Source organism: Mirounga angustirostris, unplaced genomic scaffold (genome assembly GCF_029215605.1).
Source record: "Mirounga angustirostris isolate CCGP_5_RB_7025 unplaced genomic scaffold, mMirAng1.0.hap1 SCAF_12, whole genome shotgun sequence".
NCBI classification, from domain to species: Eukaryota; Metazoa; Chordata; class Mammalia; order Carnivora; family Phocidae; genus Mirounga; species Mirounga angustirostris.
Window position 1 is genome coordinate 43397393 of NW_026991720.1, and position 18462 is coordinate 43415854.

Genomic DNA, 18462 nt, shown 5'->3' on the forward strand with positions numbered 1-18462 from the left:
ATTAAGATTGGCTCTGGTGTTTTGGTTGGCTTTTGAGGCTCTGCTTCTTTTATTATTCCTACTTGTTTTAACATTTCTCTTATGTGAAAATAGTCCATATTTTTTCTCATTAAAAAAATACTTTTACCTGACTCTGAGAAGAAAACTTAAAATAATGTTTTTCACATGTCCAATTCAAACTGCATGATTGGTGTTTTGTTTCTCCTTTTAATTTACAATAAAATTATACCCCTGTGAATCCCAAATAAAGATAACATTGACTTGCTCAAAACTCAGAAACTAAAAATATCATCAGCCTCTGAGTCATTAGAAATCAACATACTGCAGGCTACACTCCATTTGGATGGCTAATTAACTGCATACCTAAATAATATCACTGAACTGCGAATGACCACATATTTAGTAACAAAGTGGTAACTCATGTACTGCTTTGGTTTCTTTTAAAAGAAGCAACTAAAATGTTTTCAGGGATATTAGAAGTTAACAAATGATCATTCTAAAGTTTAATGCTCTTCTCAAGTCCTGAAACCACTAGGCAAAGAAGTGTTTTGTTCCTTTCTTAGAGTTTAAAGAAAAAAAATTAGGTATCTCTGTCCCTGAAACACACTAACAAAAGCAATAAGCTATAAAATACAAATTAAAGAGCAACACTGTTTTTACAACTATGATTTTAATTAAGCCTGGAGGAGAAAATTAACTAATACATTCAAAATATTATCTACATACAAAATAAGACCAATTTTATAATGAACACCAAAATCAAATACTAAAACTTGCAAATAAGATACCTTGTGATTTATTAACATCTTTGATGATTTTCTGAAGTTCTTTCAATTCTGTATCAAGTTCATCATAGTGTAGTTCTCTAGACTCAACCTTTGGAGCTTGGAACAAAGAAGGGTCTGTCCCCAGGTATGAACACTGCAAGTGACCATCATCACTCAGAGTGACTATCACTCCTTTTAAATCACTACAGTAAGAAAGAGAAAATGAGACATAATTCAAATTTTTGGTGGATTTAGACTTGACCAACAATATTTTTATTCAATTTAGTTTCAACATGCCATTAAGAAAATGGCCATACAACTATCTCTAAAGTTTTACATCAAGGACTCAATTCAAATATTTCAAACATGATTTATATTTATATAAACACTCCCAATGTTAGGATTCATTACACAGGGGGAAAAAAACCTTAACAATTATTATAATAGCTGTCACTTTGGGGGACCTAACTACATGATAAATCATGCTCCAAAAGCTTTCCAAGTACTGTATCATTTAATCCTCGCTCCAGCTCCCACTTGGTAGATTCTTTTTTTTTTTTTTTAAGATTTTATTTATTTATTTGAGAGAGAGAATGAGATACAGAGAGCATGAGAGGGGGGAGGGTCAGAAGGAAAAGCAGACTCCCTGCCAAGCAGAGAGCCCGATGCAGGACTCGATCCTGGGACTCCAGGATCATGACCTGAGCCGAAGGCAGTCGCTTAACCAACTGAGCCAGCCAGGTGCCCCCACTTGGTAGATTCTTAAGAGGCATGTGAACACTTGCAAAGCTACCGTGGATCAAGAGTGAGCCTTGGGCTGGCCGAAGATCATGGCTGAGGCACAGGAACAAAGACAGGACAATATGGGCAATGGTGAAAAATATTAGCAAAGTAAGCCCTGCAAGACCTTGAAGAGAAATGAAATCCCTGCTCCTTTCCTTTTCATTCTCCACCCTGGGGACTTGTGTTTGTGCTCTTTCCCCAGGGGCCCCCACCATGACTTCCTTCACACACCTCCTACTAAAGCAGTCACAGTTACTCTTGCTCTTCACTCAGAGAGGGAGGGAGAAGTATCCCATTTCCTCATTTTGTAGCTCTCTCTCCATCCCTCTTCCTCCCATCCTTTCACTCTTGTCTCTGAGGCTCCTTTAATTTTTTTTTTTTACTCTAGTATCTGGACCTAATATATAAATTATAGATAAACTTAGCATATCATTTTTAAAAGTTGTAAATTTTCCTGATCATGCTATAAAAAGTTGAACACTATTTGCTTCCTCCTTAGCTTACTCAGAAGAAAAAATAAGTCAACATTGTCATAAGTCATTTTGAGCTGATGCATAATGAATTTGATTTTCATTTGTTATATTTTCTGGCGGCCTTTGATTTAAAAAAAAAAAAAGAGGTTTCTAGCCTCATTCTAAAGGTTAAATATTAATCAAAACTTACAGAAAATTTGAGAGAAAAAACAACTTGAAAAAAATACTGCTATTCATCTGAAAAAATATATATATAAGGTATTTAAGAGTCTAGGCCTTATTCAGAATGAGTAAGAAATTTTAAAACTCCCCAACGTTGGGTCATGGCAAGTGGTCAGCTCATTAATCAAAAAGCTTAACTTGGCTGAGAGTAGATAGTAACATTGTTCAATCTCTCCTATAGGGTGGCCACCAGCATCCACTTTACCACCTGCCTTCAACACAAAATTCCTTTTTTTTTTTAATATACGTATGCATATCCAGTCCTTATATTTGACTCAGAAGTCAAGAAGTGCTTGAATTTTTACCTCTATTTCTTCAGGTTCTTGATGCATAGAACTTTTTTAAAAATTTTTATTTAAATTTGTTAATTAACATATAGTGTAATATTACTTTCAGGTATACACTATAGTGATTCAACACTTCCATACAACACCCCAGTGTTCATCTCAGTAGGTGCACTCCTTAATCCCCATCACCTATTTTACCCACCTCCCCTCTGGACACAACATTCCTATACATACTTTCTCTAGGACTTACTTAGGCATGGTCTGTGCCACATAACCCTCTGGTATGACTTCAGAGAAACAAAAAATAAATTGATATCACTAACTCAACAGCTAAAAAATTAGACTAGGAGTCAGAGACTCTGGGTTCTAACTCTGACTCTGCCCCTATATAGCAGAGTCAAGTTAGAGAAGTCTTCCTAAATGTTATCTCTAAAATGAGAAAGTGAGACTCAATGATCCTCTATGGTCTTTAAGTTTTATGAATTGGTTCTGTTAATCTAGCTCAGAAAATAAATACTCCCAAAATAAAATTATTTTCTTAAAATAAAGTGTGAAAAGCAACCCCATAGTACCTCTGGGCTTTACCCTTTCTAAGCAGTCAGCTGAAGCCACCTAGTGGCCATGCCATGGAAATCCTAACTTCCAGCTCTGACAAGGCCATTTCAACAGGGCAAACCCTCTGTCCCCTCTGAGTTGTGACTGCGGTCTGTTCCCCATTCCACCCAACCCCACTAAGGTCTGGAAACTTAATGAGTCCTCAGGAAACTCTAGAACACTAAAGACAAGATCTTTGGCTGGCTTCTCAGAGAATGTGGAGATCATCAGTTGGTGTTTTTTTTTTAATTCAGAAGAGTATTTCCATTTTATCTTCACCCTTTGAGCGGTCCATAATATATGAAACCTAGTATGACCCAGTACAAGTATCCCTCAGTATTCACATTTATTTGGTCTATGAATTGGATAACTTATTATTGAATCAGTTTTGTTCCACTGTTTTAGACAGCAAATAGCAACAATTTAGACACAAGAGATTTATCTAAAAATGTATCTAAACCTACTAAGTTTAAGATAGAGTTTAAATAGTAGTGTATACATATATTTCTTCAGACTCTTAAAAAAAATCATTACTGGTGCTCAACCTGTACAAATATAAAAGGGAGGAGTCTTCCCTCACTGAAAGAATTTAACAAAGGTCACCAGAATGTCTTAAAAATAAATCACAAAACTTAAAGCAATTTACTTTTTTCTTCAGTAGCATCAGAATCACTGCATATAATTTAGATAAAATAACAGAAACTTAGACTTCAGTTGAATTCCTTTAAGACTGCGCATTTTATTCCACAGGAACACTGTAATAAGCTCTAAAAACTCTAAAATAAATGAGTGGAATTTCTGTCTAAAACATCTACGATGGGACAGACAATTTGACTGAAGCCTTAGAATACTAATTAATAAGTAAGTCATCACTTGGTATCTTAATTCAAAGAACCAATTTTAAAATACATATATCATTCCTAAAGCTAAGCCAAATTTAAGTATAAAGAAAAAAGGAAAAACACAATCACGGTTGTTGTTTTTTTTTAATCTTTCTAAAGAACATTTTATTTAACAATACTATCCATTTAAGTTAATGTGTAAGCTTCTGTGGATGATAGAATTTTATGCTAGAAGAAGCCATCAAGTAAATCAAGTATGGAATACACTATTACTTGTATCTTTAGAGTTAACATTGCCAAAATTAAGGTCTCCAGATTATTGGTCCTTGAAGCTCATCAGCTAACCCAAGGCATTAGAATAATGTATTTTATGAGGAACCAAGGTCAAAGATGTTATATTCCTAAGACACATAATAATTCTGTGTATTTAGCAATGGAGCATGAAAATAAACAACAGAGGTTACTCAGGAATCTGAAAGTAATTGTTTCATCACTCAGTAAACAGATCCCTGCCTTAACAATACATTCAAACAAAATTCCAGATGGATTTTAAAAGTTAAATTTTAAAATATGAAACTACAAAAATATTTATCTGCCCTTGGGATAGAGAGACCTTTTGCTGTAAGAAAGCAATGGAGAAAACTACAAAGGAAAGGATCACTAAATTAAACAACAAAAAAATTTTAAACTTGTTATATGCTTTAAAAAAATGATAAAAAAGAACAAAAGGCAAACTGGGAAAATATTGGCAACCAACATAAAGTACATAATTTAAGTTGAACCATATGAAGTTGTGAATATTTAACTGTTTTTGACCTATAAAAACTATCTTGTATGTTTCATCTAATATGTAAAGAACTCTTATAAACCAAAAAAAAAAAACCTCACAAATCAATGAAAATGAGATTATATCCCAAAAGGAAAAGGTAAAAGGAAATGTACAATTCAGTTAAAAATAAGTCAATAGATAGATGAAAAATATATTTTTAAAAGCTGTATTTGATTATTTAACACTTTAAACTAGAAAAAGTTGTATTTAATAATCAGTCCTGCTGTTAGAGAAGTTACATGGAAAGCTCTTGTACACTTTCAATGGAAATATAAATTTGTTAAAGATGTTATTAGTGATCAGTTTAGAAATATCTATCAAAAGCCTTAAAAATGTTCATTACTTTTACACAATAATCGACTTCCACAGTTATTAAGGAAACTTAGAAACAACCCAAATGGTAAGAAAAAGGGGAAATATTTTTAAAAGCATGATGTATCTGTAATAGAAAGTATAGAAGCCATTAACAACCATGTTTTACAAATATCTGCTTTCAGAAAAAATAGCTACATATATATAGTGTAAAAGCAAAACACAATATTGCATATATACTTATTTTAATTTTGTAAGATATATGTATATAAAATACAGATTAGAAAAAAAAAATTACCCAAATGCTAATAGAATGGTGACTATCTCTGGTTAGTGAGATTATGAGCTATTTTTATCCTGTCTTATAGTTATAAGATTTTTTGAAACTATTTTTTTTAAGAAAAAAAATGTATGTTCCATTTTCTATCCCCAGAGACTGAATTTGAATTTGCAATTTAAAAGTTAAATAATCTGTGGAATTAAAACTTTTATCCAGTTCTCTATTTTCCGACAAGGCCACTCTATCAAATATGCAACCTGAAAGTATTTGACATAGAGCTCACAAAAGATTAGAAAATGAACAGTTACAATAAAACAAATGAACGGGGGGCGCCTGGGTGGCTCAGTCGTTAAGCGTCTGCCTTCGGCCCAGGTCATGATCCCGGGGTCCTGGGATCGAGTCCCACATCGGGCTCCCTGCTCGGCAGGGAGTCTGCTTCGTCCTCTGACCCTATCCCCTCTCATGTGTTCTCTCTCTCTCATTCTCTCTCTCTCAAATAAATAAATAAAATCTTTAAAAAAAAAAGAATAAGTTCAAGGCAATGAATCTTTCCATAAATAAAACTAGATGTTGGAGTCCTTCCCTGTTGCATGAAAGAAGACATGATTCTATGCCATGATTTTCTAGTGCATTAAGACCTTAACATGAATTAAGTCAGGCATTAAACAAACCACCTGTGTATTTTTAGCATATATGTGCTGAAAAGTTACTTTTGCAATTTTTAAAAATAATTATGCCTTGTTTGTCCTTTCCTGAATGACCATCTCTCAGGCAAAGCATCATACCAATACACTTTGATATACATAGCTCATACTGAATATGAAAATCTGGGAGCCAGGAAGAATCAAACATAGAATCTAAATTTCCTGATTCACACTGAGGTATTTTTTCATTCATTATTCCATACAGACTTCCCAAGAATGGAAAATTTAAAATAATTTTTAAGGTACAATTTGAGGCTTATGTAAATGGTTTTCAGTTATTGCTATCCATAATTAGCCTCATGATAATCAAGAGCTGGATTATTTAATGGGAGAGACAAGGTAATTAGAGAGTCCAAGAAAAGGACAAGTAAAATGGGGGAGCCAAGGCCAGCTTCCAAAGATATCAAAGTAGCAAAAACTCTGCAAAAAGAGGGGCACCTGGGTGGCTCAGTTGGTTAAGCGACTGCCTTCGGCTCAGGTCATGATCCTGGAGTCCCGGGATCGAGTCCCACATCGGGCTCCCTGCTCAGCAGGGGGTCTGCTTCTCCCTCTGACCCTCTTCCCTCTCTTGCTATCTGTCTCTCATTCTCTCTCTCTCAAATAAATAAATAAAATCTTTAAAAAAAAAAAAAAAAAAAAAAAAAACTCTGCAAAAAGAAGTTATCACAGCAAATTGCAAAAATTACAGAGGTTGTATCGGAGAGACGGAACAAAATATCTTTTGTATTAAAAAAATTCCAAGCATCAAGAACTCAGAGATCAAGAACTAATTCTTATTAGACTTAATAGAAAGTCAACACAAGACTATATACTGCATATGACTAATTATATTCACAGACTAAACAAGAAAATCGCTAGCCAGGAAAAAAAAAATGTAACTTCTTAGAAATGCCTATTTTGCACTGGGGAAGCAAAATGTGTTGATAAGGATTTGACTCAACTCTAACTTCTTTTATTATTGAAAAAAATATTTATTTAGCACCTACTGTATTCAAGTACCATAGGAAGTTTACACTGGTCATTTCTCTTGAAGAACTTAAAGTACAGTGGGCAATACAGACATGTAAACCAGCAAGAATGTACGAGACATGCTCTGATGGATATTGGATGTAAGCAAGGGACCCAATAGAAACAAAGGAGAAGAACACCAAATCAGGTAGTGAAAGATGAGAATGCTTCCTAGAGGAGATAACACAAGCAGAAATTGGATAAGAGAAGGAGAACATTCCAGCCAAATGCTCTCCATGAAGGACACACACATACACACAGCACAGAATAACGAACATTCAGGAAAAGTGTTTTAGTAAGGCCAGAACCAGTCATTCAACAAGTATCTACTGAGTATCAAAGATGTGCCAGGCACAGTTCTCAGAGTGAGACAATCAGTGAAGAAATCACACAAAAATCTCTGTCTTCTAGGAGCTCACATTCTAGTAAGGAGACAAATACAAAGAACAAAAGAAATAAATATATAGTATGTTCAAAGAGGACAAGTCTATGGAGAAAAAGAAAGCAGATAAAGTAAGACTCAAGTTGGACTTAAAAGGAAAGGCATGATTTGCATAGGTGTTAACCTTAAGGAGGTCATTCCAGAAAAGTGGATAAGCATGAGCATAAGTAATAATATACAGGCGTTTCCAACAGCCAGAAAGTCTATTTCTCCCTAAGAGAATTCAGATGGAAGAGTGGTTGATAAAAATTAAAGAGAGTAATGGGAAGTCACTGAAAGATTCCAGTGGAGGAAAAAAACACATTTTCTCAGTCCTCAAGTTCCATGTATTTGACAGAACTGATTGTGTCCCTCCCATTCACTCATTCAACAGGCACTCCTGATACTATGTATATTTTTTTAAAGTAACACTGTATAAAATGTCATAAAAGTTTACAGAGGTGTGGCTCATGTCCAGTCACTAAGGAAGATAGGTGCCTACATCCTATTCTGGGTAACACAAGACATTATGCGCTATATTATAATGGATGAACAAAGTTCAATAGAAACATAGACAAGGACATTATAAAACGTTAAACTTGTCAAACTAAGAAAGGCCTCATGGAGGATTTGAAAAATGAGTAGATTTAAACAAAAAGAGATGGACAGAAAAAAGGTATGTTGGGTGGAGAAGCAGCATGAGCAGAGGTTTGGAAGTACACAATCACAGGTCATTGCAAGTGCAGTATGAGGTAAAGCATGGCAAGAAATTTTTTTGCATGAGTTAATTCAGAAAAAATGTGAATGTTTCTAGGCCACATTACCTTTCTTTCAAAATTAAAATAGTGTTTAATATGCCCCGTGGGAGAAAGTATATTTCTTACTATTTAGATTAACATTCTATTGAAGAGAAGAATGTCAGTGGGGAAAAAATAATGGCCACTGTTTTTAAGCCACTAAAATGTTAACATATAGACATTTTTGAGGAGAAAAATATAGCAGCTTTCTACACTTCATGCAGTAAGCAAGGTTGGTGCGTGAGGAACCCTGCAGAGTAAGGGCAAGACTGTAGATGCAAATGGGCCAGAGCAAAACAGATCCCAAATGCTGTGAGCACTCTCCTTTAAGTAAGGCAGTAACACAAAGAGAACATTTTAGAAATGGAATCTTCTTTAAAATGCAAATCTGATCACACCATTCCCAGGCTTAGAAACCTCCCTTGGTTTCCCAATTAAAATTCAAAATCCTTTCAACAAAGCTGTGATCTGACCCCTGCTTATTTCACCTGTCTCTCCCCACCCACTCTCCCCACCCCAGCCCCCCACACATACTGTGTCCACCAGCCTTCCACAACACTGACCTTATTCCATTTCTTTGGGATTGTCACTCTCCATGCCCCTCTGGTGCCTGGCACACTCTTCCTCCTCTCTCCTTATAAATTATCTTTGTCTAATTCAAGCCTATTCATCCTTCAGATTTCAACCCAAATGTCAGAAAATCTTCTCCTGTCCTCACATTCTAGGTCAGATCTCTTGTTATATATTCCAAAAGTACTAAGTCCTATTCCTTTATAGCGTTTTTCACTGTTGAAATAATATATTTATGTAATCATGTATTTAATCTTGGTCTCCCCAACTACAAGTTCCATGAATTCAGTGGCCATGACTGTTTTGCTCATAAATGCATCCCCAGAACCTAGCACAGTAGTGGCATAGAGAGGGAGGGAAGCTAAATAAATGTTTATTGAATTAATTAAGTGAAGAAAGCCAAATGATTCTTTGTTGTGGGGCTATCCCATGCACTGCAGGATGTTTAGCAGCTTCCCTGGACTGTACCCACTAAATACCAGTAATAACTCTCCCCTTTCCACTTATGACAAAAAAATGTCTCCAGGCATTGCCAAATGTCCTTTGGGAGGCAAAATCACTCCCAGTTGAGAATTACTGAAGTAGGTGATCATACATCCTGGTTTGTACAGTCCCTGCTTCTGCCTGTTGTCCTGGTAAATTATTAACAGCACCCACTTTCATTCTCAGAAGTATCCCAGTTTGGATAATAAGTTATATTGTCATCCTACCTGGATGTACATTTATGGGTTCTCTTTCCCAGAATAAGTGAATTATTATGTACATGATGACCATGGTTTTACTTCTAACATAGCAGAAATGATACCATTAACATTATTTCCAAGAAATATGGTTTAAAACAACAACAAAAAACCTACTATCAATGTAGTACATTTTGGAATTAGTAGGAACAGTATAATTACAATGTACAGAAGAAATATGGCAGTGACAGGATGAATAATAGTACAGGATAATCAATTAAGTATGGAAAAAGAATAAGAGAAAGAGTCAAAGAGGATTTCTAAGTTTTAGCCTAGAAGAGCTAGGTCTAAAGCCATCTATCAAGAGTCGATATAAAGGAGAAGAAGGGATGGATTGCAGGGTAGATGGGGAGGTGAAGAAGATAGCAAGCTTGCATTCTGAGGCAACTCCTCCATATTCAGGTGAAACCACCAGACATGTGGAAGCACAAGTCTTTGTAGACACACAGATCTTTGTTGTGATCTACTCCACTCCTTTGGCTCCAATGCCACTGGACTTCCCTTGCTTTTTTAACTACTATTTGGCTTTCTTTAAGAGCTCTTCTTCCTGCCTCCCAATTATGAGAATTCCCTAAACACTACTCATACCTCTGTTCTTTCCCACTCACTGTTAACTCTGAGAATTCAACATTCTATTAGCTGTTAAATCTGTACTGACAATTGCCAGCCCCATTTCTAGCCTGTAATCTCAAAGATCATGTAGCCAAATCAATTCTATATATTTCTACTTGAATTATATTAACTTATATGTATATGAGTCTTTCCAGTTTAAAACGGATCTTTGCATACATTTATTTCCAACTATATACATCAGCCATCTTAATTCAACATGCTGAAACTAAACTTTTCTTGCTCATAAACCTGGTTCCTTTTCCAAGCTTTCCATCTCTTTCAATATCACTACAATTAACCTCATCACCAAGTCCCAGATAATGACCGTAATTCTTTCTCTGCCTTATGGCTCTATATTAAAAGTCACCAAATGCACCAGAAAAAGCATTTGACAAAATTCAACATCCATTTATGATAAAAACTCTCAACAAAGAGGGTATAGAATGTACCTCAACATATATTATAAGGTCATATATCACAAGCCCCCAGCTAATATCAGACTCAATGATGAAATGCTGAAAGCCTTTCCTTTGACATCAGGAACAAGAAAAGGATGCCCATTCTTGCCACCTTTATTCAACACTGCGTTGGAAGTCCTAGGCATGAAAGAAATAAAAGACATCTAAATGGGAAAGGATGGGGGCATCTGGGTGGATCAGTTGGTCAAGCGGCTGCCTTCAGCTCAGGTCATGATCCCAGGGTCCTGGGATCCAGCCCCGCATCGGGCTCCATGCTCAGCGGAAAGCCTGCTTCTCCCTCTCCCACTCCCCCTGCTTTTGTTCCTTCTCTTGCTGTCTCTCTCTGTCAAACAAATAAATAAAATCTTTAAAAAAAATAAATAAATGGGAAAGGATGAAGTAAAATTGTCACTATTTGGAGATGACATACTACATATACAAAACTCTAAAGACTCCGTTAAAAAAAATTAGAACTAATAAAATACAGTAAAGGAATACTGCAGGATACAAAATCAGTACACAAATATCTGTTGCATCTCTATACACTAATAACTATCAACAGAAGAAAATTAAGAAATTTACAAACTAAGAAAACAATCCCATTAATAATTGTATCAAAAAGAATAAAATACCTAGGAATAAATTTAACCAAGAGGGTTATTGAAAACTATAAGTCATTAATGAAAGAAATTGAAGAAGATACAAATAAACAGATACTCTGTGCTCATAAGTTGAAAGAATCAATACTGTTAAAATGTGCATAATATCAAAAGCAATCTAGGAGTGCCTGGGTGGCTCAGCCAGTTAAGCGTCTGCCTTCAGCTCAGGTTCTCAGGCTCCTGGGATGGTACCCCCTCCCCCGCCCCTGCCTCCCCTCAAGTTGGGCTCCCTGCTCAGTAGGGAGTCTGCTTCTCCCTCTACCTCTCCCTCTGCCTGCTCCCCACTCATGCTCTCTCTCTCTATGAAATAAATAAAATCTTTTTAAAAAGAAAGCAATCTACAGATTCAATGAAATCCCTATCAAAATTTCAAGGGCAGGGGCGCCTGGGTGGCTCAGTTGGTTAAGCGACTGCCTTCGGCTCAGATCATGATCCTGGAGTCCCGGGATCGAGTCCCGCATCGGGCTCCCTGCTCGGCGGGGAGCCTGCTTCTGCCTCTGACCTTCCCCCCTCTCATGTGCTCTCTCTCATTCTCTCTGTCTCAAATAAATAAATAAAATCTTTAAAAAAAAAAAATTTCAAGGGCATTTTTCAAGGGAATAGAACAAATAATTCTAAAATTTATATGGAACCACAAAAAAACCTGTATAACCAAAGCAATCTTGAGAAAGAAGAACAAAACTGGAAGCATCATGCTCCCTGATTCCAAACTATATTAAAACGCTATAGTAATTAAAATAGTATGGTACTGGCATAAAAACAGACACATAGATCAATGGAACAGAGTAAAGAGCCCAGAAATAAACTCACACATATAAGATTAATTTACAACAAAGGAGCCAAGAATGAACAATGGGGAAAGGACAGTCTCTTCAATAAATGGTGCTGAAAAAACTGGACAGCTACATGAAAAAGAATGAAAGACAACCACTATTTTACGTGATACACAAAAATTAAATAAAAAAGGAGTAAAGACTGGAACATAAGACCTGAAACTATAAAACTCCTAGAAAGAGAGTAAACTCCTTGACATAGGTCTTGGCAATGATTTTTTGAATCTAACAACAAAAGTAAAAATAAACAAGTGGAATTACACCAAACTAAAAAGCTTCTACACAGCAAAGGAAACCATCAACAAAATGAAAAAGCAAACTACTGAATGGGAGAAAATATTTGAAAACCATATATCTGATAGGGATAATATCCAAAATATATAAAGAACTCATACAACTCAATAGCAAAAAAAAAAAAAAATCCAATTTAAAGATGTACAGAAGACATGAACAGACACTTCTCCAAAGAAGACATATAGATGGCCAACAGGCACAAAAAGGTGCTCAACATCACTTATCATCAGGGAAATGCAAAATCAAAACTACAATGAGAAATCACCTCACACCTGTCAGAATGGCTAAGCTCAACAACAGAAGAAAGAACAATTTATGTGTCCATTGATGGATGAATGGATAAAGAAATTGTGGTATACATATATACAATGGAACATTATCTGATCATAAAAAAGAATGAAATCTTGCCGTTTGTGAGAATATGGATGGACCTCAAGGGCATTATGCTAAGTGAAATATATCAGTGAGAGAAAGACAAATACTGTGTGATCTCTCTTGTATATGGAATCTGGGGAAAAAAAAAAAAAAAAAGCTCATAGATTAGAACACACTGGTGGTTGCCAGAGGTGGACAGTGAGGGATGGGAGAAATGGGTGAAGGAGGTCAAAAAGTAAGTAAGTAAGTAAGTAAGTAAATAAATAAATAAATAAATAAATAAAATCTTGTGATGAATAACTAAATCTTATGATTAATGGTGTTTTCCCGTAGCTCTATGAACCCAAGCTAGCAAACATCAGACTTTTAGTGAATAAACAAATCTTATGATTGGACAGACACCTTAGCATTGATAATTCTTTAGGAAAAATCCAAATAAAACAAAGAATTTCAGAAACTCACTGATGTCTATTTTTTCACCTTCTTTACTCCTGCCTGAATGTTGAGGCTAATCTTAACAGTTCAACCTAATTTGGGAACTAATCCCTTAATTCTGGCCTTACTATCTTCTTTAAGGAGAGAAAAGGGTTCTGTGCTGAGCTGCATCCTCCAACTTGAATCATTCCTAACTTGATTCCATGTTTCACAGCAGATGTTATACATAATCTTTGTGGGGCATACAGTTAGCTAGCTGCCTGAGCTGCTGAGAACAAGCAACTAACAACATCCTGCCTATCTATTACCAGTCAGAAGATGACATTTATTTACTTGTATATCTTCAATTCCCACCCCTCTACACACATATAGGCTACTGAACATGTATCACTTCATTATCACCTGACTTTTGACATTTTCTTCATTCAGTGATTGACCTGCTAACAATAACTAGCAATTTGTTTTAGAAATTCATTTTGGTAGCGTATAGAGTGACAACACTGCAGCAAAATACAATATAATGTGAATAGCTTCATTGAATTGTTTCATTACAGCACAAGTCTGTCTCCTTTTTTGTAGGCCTACAAGACTTACTTATTTGCATTCACATTAACAATAAGCAAATCATCTAAATCTACCTGAACTTAGCCCAAGTGAGCAACATCTTTAAGTTATAAAAGTAAAATATTCCTTAATGTCTATTAGCTTCTACAACTGAGGAATTGCTAATAACAAATACACCCAAAAAATGCAATAGATAAGGCAAAGACTGTACTCCTAAACTGGACAGCAAATTTTTGAAATATGTTTCAGGCTAATAAAAAAATGTTGAATTCTAGATGGTGATGGTAAGCCATTAATAATAATAGACCACACAGGGCTCATGTCTTTCAAAGTGGGAAATGAGAATGGCCTTCTTTATGATTACTCATTACTTCTGCTACAACTATTACTACTGACTGTAACTGACCTTAGTTCAAATGACTTCAGAATTTTGTCATCACTTAAAATCCAATAAACACAGGCCACAAAAAGAAATCCTAATTTTGTTACTGCATGTACACACCTAAGTAATACTTTATAAGCAAATACGTTACAAGTTGAATGTTAAGAAGTATACTATATTGTGGTCACTAAGGAATTGCTTGTCATGCAATCAAATTGCTTTGTGCTCTTGTTCTTTTGAATTATGTGGTTTAAGGACATAATTATTGAATTTGGTAGCTTTGGGGGAAGATTCCTCAGAGATACTGCACTCACACAATGTCCCTGCAAATATCATTTCATTCAGTGGGTTGCCCATAGAATTTGTTATCTCAATTACTTGCTGAGATATTTTATTTTGTGTTATTTCTATTATATATCATGCTAGAGTCACAGGAATACTGGATTTGAAGGGGCACTCCAATGCTTAAAATATGAAACAAATTACTCTGGTATCTAAAATAACCTAACTATGAAAGCAACTCCTACACACATGTGGTAATAATCTGCAAAAGCTATCTTTTATTGGATTTTAGGTAATAACAATGGCATATGCTTTTTGTACATCTACTCTTACAAAACAAATTTTTCACAACATAACCTTTCAAGAAATCAAAATGCTTCAGATACTTTCCATCAGGCAATATCAATCCAGTAACTCAAGTATCTGGCTTACAGATTTAGTACACAAACTTTTTCAGATTACTATCAAAAGAAAAGCATTTCATCATCTTTACTCCAATACAGTTTAGTGATTATAAAAAAATTTTTACATTTTAAATCATAAAATTCCTTGTTCTCCTTTTTCTACATTTTCTTGTCCTGAGTAACAGGATTGACTATGGGAGATTTCACTGATGCTGATATAAAATGAACTTGGTGTATGGAAGGAAAAAAGCTTCAGCAGCGTGACGGCCTTCATTACAGATTGACATTCATTGGAAAAAATAAGTTTTCTTTTACCATAAACAATCTCCTACCCTTTTTAAGATCCTTCACTTTGTATAATGCTTCTGAATTGATATGCTTTTCACTAAAAAGCATTTCTCCCTCCAAATGTATTATTTCACTACTGACAAAGTGACAAAGACAGAAGAGAACGCTAATAAGTCTATATATTACACTGTAATAAACAATGAGATCTCAAACAATCACCTTCTTCTCTTCTATCTTCTTCTTAGTGCTCTGGGTAAAGGGAGAAAAAGTGTATGCTTTTCTTCTCTTCTTCTACTTTTCTGGCATTAGATCAGTGAAAGAGAGAACCTTGTTAGATTCTCTTTGACCTTTCCTGACTTCCTACATTACCATCATCTCCTGTTGAGAACCAGTATTCATTCACACACACACACACACATACACACACAAACACATAATGGATGTGTTAATTAGCTGATTGCGGTAATCATTTTACAATATATATGTATATAAACCATCACACTGTACAACTTAAATATATACAATTTTATTTATCAATTATATCTCAATACAGCTGGGGGGGAAAAGAAGCAATATTAAGAAGGAATATGTGGGGCACCTGGGTGGCTCAGTCAGTTAAGTATCTGCCCTAGGCTCAGGTCATAATCTCAGGGTCCTGGGATAGAACCCCACCTCAGGCTCCCTGCTCAATGGGGAGTCTGCTTCTCCCTCTCCTGCCCCTCCCCCCACTTGTGCCTGCACATGCGCAGCTCTCTCTCAAATAAAATCTTTAAAAAAAAAAAAAGAATATGTAAAAGTACTTAAAAGAAACACTATTAACCTACTTACATCAACCTCACTACCTACTAGTTTCTTTCACCAATTTCTTTTTTTTAAAGTAACAATTAATTATCACCCAACCTTTTGGATCCTCTTGAAGTAAGAGCTTTGGAAAGAAGTGAGTTGTGAATGAATCCATAACTTTAAGCCTATCATAGTAAAATTGATAAAATCAAAAAGAGAAAAATCTTAAAAGCAGCCCAAAAAGGACAAACTACCTTCAAAGAAGTAATAGAATAACATAGCTATTTTCTCAATAGTAACTATAGAGTGAGGTGGCCAAGCACTGATATTTTCAAAGCACTGAAAGAAAATAGCTGCTAACCTAGAATTCTATACCCAGCAAAAATATCTTTCAAAAATGAACATAAATCTTTTCAGACAAAGAAAAATTGAAAGATTTACTTTCCAGCAGACCCATACTAAAAGAAATAGTAAAGGGTATTTTTTAGGCAGAGAAAAAATTATCTCAGATAGAAGTCTAAAGATTTAGGAAGGAAGGCCAAAGAAAAAGGTAAAAAATGTAGATATACCTATGTTATTAAATGTGCAAAGTTTATTATTATTTCATGACCCCTTATTGTATCTATCTAGAACAGGAATAGTACTGGTATTGGTATTCATATTTTAAAGAAGAAGAAAAAAACAAGGAGAGCATATCCAAAGTTCATTTTTTCAAAATCCTAAAGGTAACTCTGGCAATCCTAGTCTACATTCTCCCTAAGAACCCATGCTGCTTCTGAAATCTGTAATTTAGAAGACAAAATTTAAAAATTAAAATTAAAAAAAAAAGCAAGTCAAATGATTAGAGACAAAAGTAAAAAGTCCTGGCTTCACTGATGCTTTGACACTGAGAAACTATTTTCTTGGTAGTGCATCTATGAACTGGATATTTTCCGTTGGCCCTGAAAACTTTCCATCTGTTTCCAATCTGCTCTGTGCCAGAAGAAACTGACCACTGTATCAAAGGATCCCTTTTCCTCTGGTTTCCAGTTGAGCTGGCCAATGAGGATCACTGGCAAGAGACAGGAGAGGGAGGAAAGTGGGGTCAGGTATTTCCTTCCTCAGTTCCTTCCCTACTAGGTCACCAAGGGGGTTGTGTACCTCAACCTAAGGCAATATAGCTCCTGTCAGATGGCCCTCTCTTATAACTACAGCTATACCCTTATTTAAGAGTATTCTATCCCTCCACACATAGGGATGGTAATGGTTCCCACTGTTGCCAGCTCACCTCCCTTGTTGTTCTCTCTTACCCTTGTTCACAACTACTCTCTCAATTACTCCATTTGAGTGTGCCATCTATTTGCTGCTGAGACACTAATCTACATAATCTGCATGGCAGTTTAACATGGGAGGCAGTAAAAATAGAACAGACACTAACAGCTTAGACTCTAAAGTCAAAAACAACTGGAATTATATCCCTGCTCCCAAACTGTGTGACCTTGAAATAGTATGCTAACATCTGTCTCTTTTACTTCATGTGTAAAATTAAAAAATTACCAGTACCTGCTTCAAAACTTTTTCTTTAGTGTGAATTATTTAATGTAAACAGCTTAGCCTGGTGCCTGATAAAAAGTAAGGGCTTAATAAATATTCATTGATTATTATTAATATTTGCTTCATAGTTACAGCATAAAATTGACCACAAGCCTGTAACTATGGAATAAACATATCCATCCTACTCCAGCTTTTTATGTTAATATTTAATACATCATGTTTCATACCAGAAAATCATGTCAAAGATGGAAACTATGCCTTTTACAATATGTTGCCCGCCACAAGATTAAAATGCAACTAGCATGCATAAGTTTCCTGTCTGTGTAAATATGCATCTGTACATTTTAGAAGAGAGCATTAGTACAATAAGTGGTTCTGCTCCAGTTCAACATTACTGGAAAAAATAGTGGCATAAATTAGCTCAATCTTATTTGAGCTGGCTCAGGGCTAAAGCAAATTCTAATTGGGTCACGTCAAAGCAAATCATTTCAGTACATCATATACTTATCTAACTGCCCTGAGCCCCACCCCTCCAAAAGGGTATATCAGATAGAATTTGAATATATACTTGTGATCAGAAATGCCCAAGAATAATAGCAGGAAATTTAGGAACTAAAACCAACAACAGATGAAAAAGAAGATCAAGAGCATCAAAACACAGTACACATCCTTCAATTTTAGTTTTGCAACCAAAAGTGTTAGTTAGTATGCATGCAACTGTATGTAAAAAAAAAAAAAAAAGACCAAATATAGTCAGCAATACTACAGCTGGGTGCATGATAGCTAGATTGGTTGCATGCCCTTTGGAAAATAACTGCAGCTGATGCCTGCAGCGTCTGCATACTAACAATATATTTGGCAGCACTGAACAGATAACCATCTTCCAAATTTTCTCTAAGTGAATAACAGTATCAACAACAATAGAAGACTG

At 35.4% G+C, this 18462-nt stretch overlaps 1 protein-coding gene across 12 annotated transcripts in view; it reads right to left on the minus strand.

The window, feature by feature from the left end:
* Positions 1-18462, minus strand: part of BBS9 (Bardet-Biedl syndrome 9) — a 452171-nt gene that overhangs the window by 280680 nt on the left and 153029 nt on the right. For all 12 annotated transcript variants that reach the window (XR_010406428.1, XR_010406427.1, XM_064575077.1 and 9 more), the window contains one exon: positions 789-970. Coding sequence is in view for 10 of the 12 variants with exons in the window: in XM_064575077.1 (XP_064431147.1) it covers positions 789-970 (182 nt within the window). In the remaining 2 variants the exon portion in view is untranslated. The remainder of the gene's footprint in view (positions 1-788; positions 971-18462) is intronic.